This window comes from Camarhynchus parvulus, chromosome 6, assembly GCF_901933205.1.
Source record: "Camarhynchus parvulus chromosome 6, STF_HiC, whole genome shotgun sequence".
Lineage (NCBI taxonomy): Eukaryota > Metazoa > Chordata > Aves > Passeriformes > Thraupidae > Camarhynchus > Camarhynchus parvulus.
The window spans coordinates 28,773,337-28,784,666 of NC_044576.1; the positions used below are offsets into that span (position 1 = coordinate 28,773,337).

Below are 11,330 nucleotides of genomic sequence, written 5' to 3' on the forward strand. Positions count from 1 at the left end.
AGTGTGAGCATTGATGATTTGGTGTGAGCATTGATGATTTGGTGTGAGTATTGGTGATTTGGTGTGAGTATTTCACTGAACCTGAGGGGAACGTTTGATAGGAACCTTTACACCCATAGAAACCAGTGTACACATAATTTTACCTGTGTGCCTGTGAATTGATTATGGTATGAATGTAACTGTCTCAAATCTATGGTTAAGCCATTGTTGTAGTGAGCCCTACTGAATCACTATTGTAAATGTTAAAGAATTCAATGATTAAGTGCTGCTAAACCCTTTTGCACCCTTATCTTTGCATCCATATCCTTTACACTTTTACCTGCTTTTGCATTCCCAGATTCCATACAAATAATTTCAAATTGCTTCTAATTTGATCTTCCTTTTTATGCTTCAACCAGTGTAGTAAATAGTAGAGTGAACCTTGCCATCAAACTCTGTCAAGTTGTATTTCCACAAATTCATACTAAACCCCGCTTTTGCCCATACCTTTGGTGGTGTTTCTTTAAGCAGCCAAACCACTCATTTGTGAGAGCTGTAAGAAGAGGTTTCTGCCAGGTAGGTGTGCCTGGTTCTGTGACAAACTTTGTGGGCCCAACTTGTCTGGATTGAACTCTTTTATTTTCCCCCTCCTACATCTGGTTCCGTGGTTTTCTGCTTCAGCTGAAACATAAAAAACCAATTTATTCACCCAGGCTGTGGCATCTCAGCAGAGGAGGCCTGTGATCCAGTTTTCTTGCATTGGCAATGACACCAAGTGCCAAGTAAAGGTTTGTGTTCTGGGCAAATCCTTATACTGGTGTGATGTTTTCATTCTTGCTCACAGCAGGGAGATCAAACAGAAGAATGGGTTGAAGATAGCTGAAGAGAAAAAAGCTCTGGGAATTTATTTTTTTTACAGAGAGAATAAGACTAAGAAAAGAGAATAAGAAAAAAAAGGCAGCACCTCTTGGCAAACAGTTATATTAAGTACAGTTTGCAAGAACTGTGTATGAAAATAAGTTAAAATTATTTTGATTGTTCATGAGAAAGGAGACAAAAGTTAACATGGTAAAAGAATTAAAAAAGACATGGTTGCAGAAGGTGGGAACATCTATTCTGCTACTTCTAATGACAGAACTTAGGACAATTCATGTCAACAAAAAGTAGAAAACATATACAAAATATAATAATTTTTGTTCTGTGTGTGACTGACTGTGGAACTCACTCCACTAAAAAAGTTTAAGACTTAATATGCAAACTAGAATCAGTCACACAGAGATGAAGAACAGCATGAGCACTAACAACTACATATAGAAAGATAATAAATAAATACCATGCTTAAGTTGCTCAGCAATTATAAGAAGCAGAAAGATGGGAGTAAAGTGCTTGTTAGAGAGAGTCAGAAGTGTTCCAGGCCAGCCCCTGCCAGCCAGCACTTTGGCCACAGCTATGGCCCAGGGTCACAGTTTATATTGTGGCTGTTGCATAGACAGCATCACATCCATTGATTTAATTTTACCTTCCCTGGTAATTTTGTTAAACACTTGCTGGTGGCTGTGACTTGCTTCTGCTCAAGAGTTATTCTTTGGAAGTGTTTTTCTTTCCTTAAAAGTAATTAAATACTCTGAAGTTAATCAGAGACCTCGTGTGCTTTTTTGCATGTCACAAGGTCATGTACCTTGGGCTGATGACAGGATTGCAAATGGGGACAGAGTGGTCAGAGGCTGCACTAATCCCTGGCATGAGGGATATGGAGGAGCAGCAAAAAAAGCAGGGTCTATGGTTAAGTGGGTGGGCAATTGCTTTTGAAAAAATCCTCTAAATACACTGATTCCTTTTTTCCCTATGTGTACCTGGCTAACATTGTTTTGTGTTTTCCCTGGGTGCTCTGGAGCTGACCCTGGGAGCTTTTCCTTCCTGAGAGCCACAGGAAAAGACATATTGTCCATGTACCTGTGAAAATATTCCTTGAGTTCAGATGGAGAAATTTAAATAGCCCATGCTGCACTCCATCTTTGTAAATCCTTGCTCACTCTAAGCTCTGTGTGTGGCTGCTGCTAAGGGAAAGTTTGGAGAAGTCCACCTGCCATAGAAATCCTTCTGTGATTTCATTTAAAAATTCATGCCAGATATAGATTTCTACTTGGTTTATTTGCTTTCCTACTGAATATTCCTGCCCCTCACATTCACACATGCTCCCTCTGCATAAGCCAAATATTTCTCTGTTTGAGCTCTAATGCCCCAGTGATGGCCACAAATAAAAATACAGCAAGAAATGCAGCTAAACCTTTTGGCAGCAAATAGCTTCAGGAAGGTGGCTTGTGTTCATTGCTCTAGCAGGATGAAACTCAGCATTTCAGCGCAAACAAGCAAGCAGTGTCTCTGGGCAGCACACAGCTTCAGAACGGCTTTGGTGTAGTTGGAAAAACAAACAAACAAAAAAAAAACCACCAAACCAACCAACCAAAAACCAAACCAGCTCTTATATTCAGCCTCACTGTGTATGTAGATATGTGTATGAATGAATTTTAACTTGTCCTAGGCAATGACACAGGTGGTATTCCCTCTTTTTTTTACAGAAATGCAAATGAATATATTTTATATGTCTGTTTTGTAGAAAGCAGGGTGTTTTGGCTCTCAGGGACCCTGTGCTTTTGAAATGCTGAAAATTTTAAAGGAAATGACCGATTGCCTCCCTCCCTGTGGGGCTCCAAGGTTTTGGCCTGAGTCACAAGCAGAGACTGGAACAGGACTGTGACCGCCCTGCATGGGACTGGAAAACCTCTGGTTTTTGCTCCAACCCCAGCTCAGGAGCAGCCCCTGACACAGGCGTGGGACAGGTGGAATTTAAAGGACACAAGAAAAAAAAAAAAAAGAAATTAAAATTTCCTGAAGTATTTATTTCACCTGAATGCTTAGACAAGACTCCTTCACACTTCAAGGCACATCCTTTTTTTTTTTAATATTCAGAAATAATTAATAATAATAGTAATAAGAATAAAAATGTCTAGCTTTTCACATGTATACTGAGGGCTGCAAAGCTGTAAAACAAGGGCTTCTGCTATTGTGTCAGCAATTTAGCCTGATGCTGGCTTAAACTGCCTTACAAGAGGAGCAAAGAGATTACACTGACCACAGCTCCAGCCCTGAGACTGAGATCAGGCCAGCAACCAGGGAAAAAGAGCCTCGTGGCACCTGTGTGAAGGGACAGGAATGCTCCTGCAGTCTCTGGTTAAACAGAGGAGCAGTGAAATCCTCTTTTTAGATGAGGGCACCTGAGCCAGCTCTGTCAGAACACGTTTGTGCTGCTGTTCCCATGGCTCACAACGCAGCAGCGAATTTGGGCACTGAAATGGCCCCATCTCAGCTGCAGGAAGGTCCTGCAAGACAGGGCAAATTCATCTCACAGCTCAGCCCCACGTTTGGCAGGGGAGCCCAGGGAGGGTTTGAGTGATGAAAATTCCCTCCTTGGCAAAGGCAGCCCAGGCCAGGGCTCCCCTCTTCGTGCGGGGCTGTGGGTGACGCTGTGCAGTCCAGGCAAGGCACAAACTGAAAACCACCCTCTCCCTCCAGATCTCCCTGGCAGATCTCTTCTGTCACACTCAGCTCTTTTCTTTTTAATACAACACTTTTCCCTGCCCTCCCCTTGAATTTTTCCAGTCTTGACCAGCAGTTTCAGTGTCACCTCTTTCGAATGTCACCTGTGATCCCCTCCTTCGCCCTGGGTGCCCTTCCCCAGATCATTTCTACACTCTTCATAAAAAAACAACCAAATCAGCATCACCACTGCATCCTTCCCCCCTAACCTGGAGCAGTGCATCTGCCCTGGCTGGGACAGGCTCATGGCAGAGCCCAGTGGAGACCACAGAAGGACCTGAGGGCAGGGCAAAGGCATGGGGACAACAGGTGCCACCCTGCCCAGGTGGCTTGGCCTGGGGAGCCAGGGCACTGAGGGGCTCCTGGAAACCTGCACTGCCTGCCCAGTAAAAACCCTCAGGGCTGGGCTGCCAATCAGAATGGAAGCACGAGCTGCTCAGAAAACCCCTCTAAATATCTGTATTTGTGCACACAAGCTGTGCCGGTGTATTTAGGTGTGCCTGTACATCTGTATGTTGTCACACACGCACGGATGTGCAGCCAGGAGTGCCTGCCTGGCCCGGAGAGGTTTGGAGGTGAGCAGTGCCCTGCACGGGGTGGCACCTGGCAGGGTGGGCACCTCCGGGACACCGGCAGCACCACGGGCACGGGCACAGACACGGGCATGGGTGGGGATCGGCCCCGCGGGCCAGGGAGAGCTGCAAGGGCTGGGTCGGAGCCGAGCGCGGGACTGGCAATGCCCCAAACTGCCCCAGGACGGAAATCACCCTCTAGGAAGTGGATCTCACAGCCCCCCGCTCAAAATGAAATATTAAATTTAATTTTAAAAAAGTAAAAATCAGGCAGGTTAAGTAGGGATAGGGTTTTGTTGGTTTTTTTTGTTGGTTTTTTTTTCAGTGCATGTGTAAATGAAGGCAATTTGGGTGCTACAAATATAAGACGAAAATACACCTAATTCCGTCATCATATAGATATAATATATTTCACTCTCACCACATAAATACAAAACATCCAAATATCCAAAACATTCAGAACAAAAGTTAGTAGCAAGGGCTCAGCGCTCGATTCATTCATTATTTTTTCGACTAGTTGCCTAGAAACTTCAGACGTAAATAATTTACAATAAAATTACTATTTTCTTTTCATCCAGCTCCTGTCCAGTTCTGGTCTATAGTTAATTCTATATTCTACAGCAACCATTCCACTTTTTGTAATTTTTTTTTTCTTTTTTGGTTACAGTTTGGTGGCACGTATTTATACAGTTTGTAAACGCCATGTGTTAAAGTTCAAAAAAAGAAAAGAAACTTAAAACCAAAGTAAATAATTTTTCCCCCAAAGAACTATCTAAGTACAGCATCCCTTTTGTGGCAAATTCAAGTACCGAAATTGAACAGAAAATATTCGATCCAGAATACTAGAAGGTGAAATACATATGTTTGTGGAGAAAATAGCAGTAAGAATTATGAAAAAAAAAAGTTTGTTACATAGATGTGTTTTAAAGTACAAAAATAACAATAAAAGATACGCTTTTTATATTTTACGTTCGTTTTAAATGAAGTGTGAGCGATATGCGAGAGGGTTATTTTAGGAGGAAGGAAGGCTACAGGTTTTTTTTGTGTTTAGATGAACATTGAAATTATTTGGAAAAATCAAATAGAGCAATAAAAATTAAAATTATGATCGCAACGGATCTAGATACAAATACATTTGTGAGTTCCATGATTTATCTGCAGACTTGTTTTTGCAGATAAGCTCCGCGGGACAGGCCCATCGGAATTCAAATTAAAAAAAAAAAAAAAAAAAAGGGGAAAAAAGGGGGGGGACGTTGTGTTATCTCGAAGGAAGAGACAATTTTATGCAAAATTTCTGCAGCCACTGGTTTCTGTCTCCCCTATTCGTGACTGTACGTTCAGTCCGCTTCGGCCCTTCCCACATTCAAGATTTACCGTGAAAAAGAAAAGTTGCTGGAGGATTTCCTGACTGGTGCTAAGGGCTCGCTCGGGGCTGTAGTGCAGCGAGTGTGGGGGTAAACGGGGGCCACAGGTGGGGCCCCAAAACCGTTGTGCTTAGAAATCACTGAGTCTGGGAGACACAAAAAAACCACCGCAAAACGGGCATCACCTGGCAGCTCCATCCTCCTCTCTCCGAAATCCCGCTCCCTCGCTCGACATTGGCCAAAGCCGATGGAAGGGAGCTCGGCCGACCCTCCGCCCGACCGCTGACCCTCTGCGCTCCTTCCCGAACGAACGAGCAGCGCGATCGCCCCTCCCGCCCGGACAGACGGACCGCGGCGCAGGGGGAGCGCACGGGGAGGCCCCCGCAGCCCCCGCCGCGCCCCCGGCCCCGGCCCCGGCCCCGGCCCCGGCCGCCGCCTCGGCTGCCCCGGGCTGCGGGCCCCGCCCGCCCCGGCCCGCGGAGGGAGCCGCGCCGCGGGGCTCGGGGGGCGGCGGGGGAGCGGGGGGCACGGCTGCCGCCGCCCGTCCCATAAATACCGCCACAAATAGAGACTATAAATATAAATAGGGGAAGGTACTTAGAGTCAGTCCAGTGCTTTTTCTCAGCGCTCTCTTTATTGTTGGTCCGGGAGTAGGGCTCGAAGGCGGACGAGCTCAGGTAGCGGGCCGACAGTTCCTGCAAGTTGCCCGCCAGTGAGCCGGCCACGGCCAGGGGCGCGGAGGAGAGGCGGCCGGCCACGGAGCCAAGCAGCGCGGGCACCGGCAGCCCGAACAGCCCGTGCCCGCGGCCGCCGCCCCGTGCAGCGCTGCGGGCGGGGGCGGCCCGGCGGCTCCGCTGGCGGCCGGAGGGTGCGGGGAGCCGCCGCCGCCGCCCGGAGCCGCCGCCGCGCTGCCGCCGCCCGGCGCGGCCAGGCCGGGCCCGCGCAGCGCCGAGCCCAGCGCGCCCGTGGCACAGGGCGGCAGGAGGCCCGGCAGCCCCGGCGGAGACAGCAGCCGGCCTTGCTCCAGCAGCCGCAGGACGCTGCAGGTGGCGGCGGTCTCGGACACCACCGAGCGCAGCTCGGAGTCCTTGCCCTGGTCCTTCTTCTGCTTGGTGCGCCGGTTCTGGAACCAGACCTTGACCTGCGGGCCGGGGAGAGAGGCAGGGTCAGCGGGGCGGGAGGAGCGGTGCCCCCGGCAGGTGCCCCCCCGGAGGCTGCGGGGGAGGGCTGGGGCACAGACACTTGGCAGCGGGGAGCGCTTCCAAAACGCACAAAGCCACGCTCACAGACACAGCCCCCCGCACCCTCTGTCTGGTCCCGGTTTCGGGGTGACCCCGAGGCCTTTCGTTCTGCATCTTTAACCAGACCTCTCACTTCGTCCTAGTTTACTACAGGCTGGGAATTCTCCGGGAGACGGAGCCAGCCCTTTCTCACCGCGTTATTCTAAGCCGGCTCAGCCGGAGCCCCGGGCACTCCGCGGCTCCCAGCAGCCGCTGTCCGCTCCGAATGCCCTTCCTGGGGGTAACAGCAGCAATGAGCTTCTTTCCCCGTATTCCAAACTGGACGCTCTCTCTCTACCTCCAGATCATTTAAAATAATATTCAACTTTAAAATGGAATTCTGGAGGTTACTGAAAAAACCACAAACAAAACCAAAACCAAACCAAAACACAACAAAACCCACCCATGGCAGGTTCTGTAACCTACAAGCTGTTGAACTTGTCACTCCTATGCGGCGAGGAAAGAAAAAAGCTAATTATCGTGTCAGGGGAATTTACTGTTATATGATGTTTTGTGGAAATATAAAACGGACTTTAGAAGTTTGGACTTTTTGGATGCTTCCCCGCACTCACACAGTTTTAGGCCTCTTGTCGGTCCCTGGCCTTTCTGCCCTGGAGGGTGGAGGAGCGATTCTCCCCCTCGGACATACAAGGACTCAGAATACGGCCCAAACTTCAGCCCCATCCCCGGATCTCTCATACCCAGGAAAGCCCAGGCCGAACATCTCCAGCCCGGCAGCCCCGGGGGAAAGGGCCCGTCTCCCCCTGCGACTTTGAGCGCCTGTATCCCGCTTGCTGCGGGCTGGGAGCGGCTCGGCCTCCCCTCGCTTCTCCCCGGCCACAGCAGCCACATCTCCGCGCCCGGGGGCGGCGGCTCCGTGCAGCCGGGCACACCGAACCTGGAGGATCCCCGCGGGCCGGAGCTGGGGGAGCCGGGCACACCGAGCCTGGCGGGCCCGGGCGGATCCCCGTGGGCCAGAGCTGGGGCAGCCGGGCACACCGAGCCTGGCGGGCCGGATCCCCGCAGGCTGGAGCTGGGGGAGCCGGGCACACCGAGCCTGGCGGGGCCGGATCCCCGCAGGCCGGAGCTGGGGGAGCCGGGCACACCCAGCCTTGCGGATCCCCGCGGGCCGGAGCTGGGGGACCCGCTCCCGGCCCGGCAGGAGTTTGGCTTCGTGGCCAAGCTCCTTCCGAGGCGCTGGGGCCTCCTCACCCGTGGGGAGAGCCCAGTGGGGCTGGGTGAGGGGACACGAGGGATTCTCTTGGTCAGCAGCTCCCCTTCCCGTGACACACGCAGTTAGGGACACACTCAGTTAGGGACACACGCAGTTAGGGACACGCAGTTAGGGACACACGCAATTAGGGACACACGCAGTTAGGGACACACGCAATTAGGGACACACGCAGGTAGGGTCACACGCAGTTAGGGGTCCCCAGCCGGGACTCCTCAGCCACGAGCCCCTCAGCTCCATCCCGGCCGGACACGCGTGGGCACCCCGGAGCTGCCTCGCCCCTCGCCCCGGGGGGGCTGTGCTGAGGGCGCAGGAGGCGCGCAGGGCCGCGTCCTTGGGGCCCGCAGGGCACGGAGATGCCCGGGCCGGGAAGGAGGTGCCAGGGCCGGGAAGGAGATGCCCGGGCCGGGAAGGGGGTCCCGCGGAGCAGGGCAGGCGCGGCTCCCCGTCCTGCAGGCGCTACCTGAGTCTCGGAGAGATTGAGCTGGCGGGCGAGCTCGGTGCGCTCCCGGCCCACGACGTACTGGCAGCGCTGGAACTCCATCTCCAGGCGATAGAGCTGCTCGGCCGTGAAGGAGGTGCGGGTCCGCTTGGGACGGTCCAGATCAAGCCCTTTAGGCAGAATAATCTCTCGGATTGAACCTTTGGCATCTGGCAAAGAAACGCGCAGTCAGCTTCATACCTAGGCAACCCTCCTCTGCTTTTCACCCCCTTCTTATACTTTCTAATTTTTCCAAGGGAAAGAGCCGTCCCTAGCGCCTTCAGGACCGAGGCACGAGTCGGGATGGAGCAGGGTCCCTGCGACTGAGGCTCTGCACCTGGCCACTGCACCCACAGAAGGAAAAACACCCACAACAGAGAAGGAAGGAGGGGGCGATGGGGGCCCAGGCCTCTATAATTAATCCCCTCAGCCCATTTAAAAATTACTTTGAATATATTGCACTCACAGTGCGACACTGCGGCATCACCCACGGCCCCTCTGGGAAGCTGGGGGGAGAGAGATCCTTCAGGCCAGGCTTTGTGCCTGGAGTGCAGGGCTACTCTTTGTTCCCCTTGGGCTCTGGGCTAGGACTTGCTGGTAGCCAGCGTACAAATTCCGTCCCCCATCCCAAATTATAAACCCTTCTTCTTATTTTTTTTAATAACAAGTTTCTCATGGTTAAAAAAAAAAAAAAAAAAAAAAAAAAAGAAGAAGCTTTTAGAGGCAGCAGTGCCCCGACCTGGCTGCCTGCCACTGTGAACGTGGGGACACCTCCAGCCCACCCTGCACCGCTGCCGCTGCCGCTTTGGGGTTTTGGCAACGAGAAACAGGAGGGGGAAAAAAAAGGAGGGGGGGAGGGAAAGAAACCAAGGCACCAACCAGCCCGCAGAAACCTCACTTTTCTGGTAGCCCCGACTGGAAGGAAAGCGGGACAAATCTCATTAACACGACTGTCAAGCTAGAGCCAGATTCAGGTTACCTTAAAGCCTTCCCAACTTTACTCGCCGTAATTTTACCTCCTCGGTACGTTTTAAATCAGAGACAATCACATCATTTTAGTCTGACCCTTCTCTGGGTCAACCAGTGGCGTAAGGATTAATTCTGGCTTTCAAGGCCTGCTTCCCACATATTTTGTTCTGATTCTATTCTCTTCCTCCTCCCCCAAAACGCACCTTAATAAAATTGAATTTCTTCAGATAGTTTTTTTTTTGAGGGAGTAAGAATAAGATGATTTAGCAATTTTAGCCTGGAGAAGAGGGACGAAGATTGAGGGAAATTAAACGTATAACTATTAAAAAGTAATCATTAAAAAACCCTTCGTCATTCCTTTAAGGCTGGCGGTTATTTTAAAACAGCCCTTTCCTACGGGCTGCCGGGCACGGAGAGAGGAGGCAAAGAAGGAAACTCTGCCCTCCGAGAGGGCCTTCCTGGCCGCAGCCCCACGCCGTGGTGCGCGGCCGGCCGCGGGCGGGATGCGCGGGCGCGGAGGGAGCGCGCCCGGCCCGCGGGGCAGAGCCGCGGCCCCCGAGGGAACGCGGCCCCGGAGGGCTCCCCGCGGGGACGGGCACCCCGGGAAAGCTGCGGGGCAGGAAAGGAAAAACAAAACAACAATGAGCGGGGCTGGGCCGTTCCGGGGCAGCGCCGGGGAGCAACAACCGCGGCTTAACTTTGCGCCGAGACTCCGGCGGAAATTCCCCGGGATAAAGGCGGCGGGAGCGGGTCCGGGGCACAGCCCGGCCCGGAGCGGGGTGTCTCCCCGGCAGCCGTGGAAAGGGTTTTAACCCAGGGCCAGACCCAAGGCAAAGCGACAAAATCAACCCCATCTCCCGGGCGTGAGCGCGGCTCACCTTCCCCCACCCTCGCCAAGCACCTCAAACTCATACCTCTAACTAGGATCCTCCTGCAATAGTCCGGATCAGCCGAACTAGATTTACTTTTATTACAACCTTCCGTGGCTGCAGAGGCAGAAAAAGTCCCTTGCTGATCCTTCAAAAAAGAAGTAGAAATATTTCCTTCAGACCCTTTGCTTTCCTTGCCCTCTTTATGTCCGTTCTTCGAGACCCGGTTAGCTTCAGTCTCTGAACTGCATCTAACGTCCATTTTGTCTTGTTTCCCAAACATGTAGTGCAATAAAAACAAAACAAAAAAAAACAACAAAAAAAAAGCGCCAACAACAATAACAAAAAAATTATAGAAGAGTAGAAGAAGAAGAAGAAGACGAAGTCTATGCTGGATATTGCACGACTTAGGGTGAGATCGGTGGGGATCTGTAAAGCACCTTGAGTAAGGAAGATCGGGTTTTATCCCACTGGAAAAGCAGCGGCTTCCTCAGTCCCAGCGTCCTAATGTGACTGTCCAGCTTCCCAGAGCGCCCAGTGATCAGGTACTCAACAGTACAACTCTAAAATGATTTAATGTCTGCCTTATTACAGAGACATGTAGTTGTTAGACACACAGAGGGACGCGCACTCGCTGTTTCAATTGATTACGGGTAATTTTGCAGCCTCCACATTTAGGTTACCTCATGAATACACTAAATTGTTTGGATAATATATCAGATCGTAATGGATGGTTTGTGTGCTTGTCCCCAATCAAGTAGAGTTTAGCCAGTGAATAAACTGAAATGATTGGTCTTGCTTTCAGGAAACACACAATCAAAAGACTGAGACCCTCCAAAAAAAAAAGGAGAGAGGAAAAAAAGGGGTGGGGGAGAGGGAAAAAAAAAAACCAACTTTTGACAAGATTCACCCTGAATTGTTAGCACCATTAGCAGCCATTATTAACTTTCTTCAGTCTGCCTTTGACCTCCCGATTATATAGCGGCTT

The 11,330-nt window shown here is 51.2% G+C and overlaps 1 protein-coding gene across 1 annotated transcript; it reads right to left on the reverse strand.

The window, feature by feature from the left end:
• Nucleotides 1–572: 572 nt before the first annotated feature.
• Nucleotides 573–10,876, reverse strand: VAX1 (ventral anterior homeobox 1). Its single transcript, XM_030951446.1, is given in 5 exon segments — nt 573–660; nt 6,110–6,317; nt 6,320–6,653; nt 8,487–8,674; nt 10,388–10,876. Coding segments are annotated over 5 exon segments (972 nt in total). The 5' UTR covers nt 10,626–10,876; the 3' UTR covers nt 573–656.
• Between the last annotated feature and the right edge of the window lie 454 nt (nt 10,877–11,330).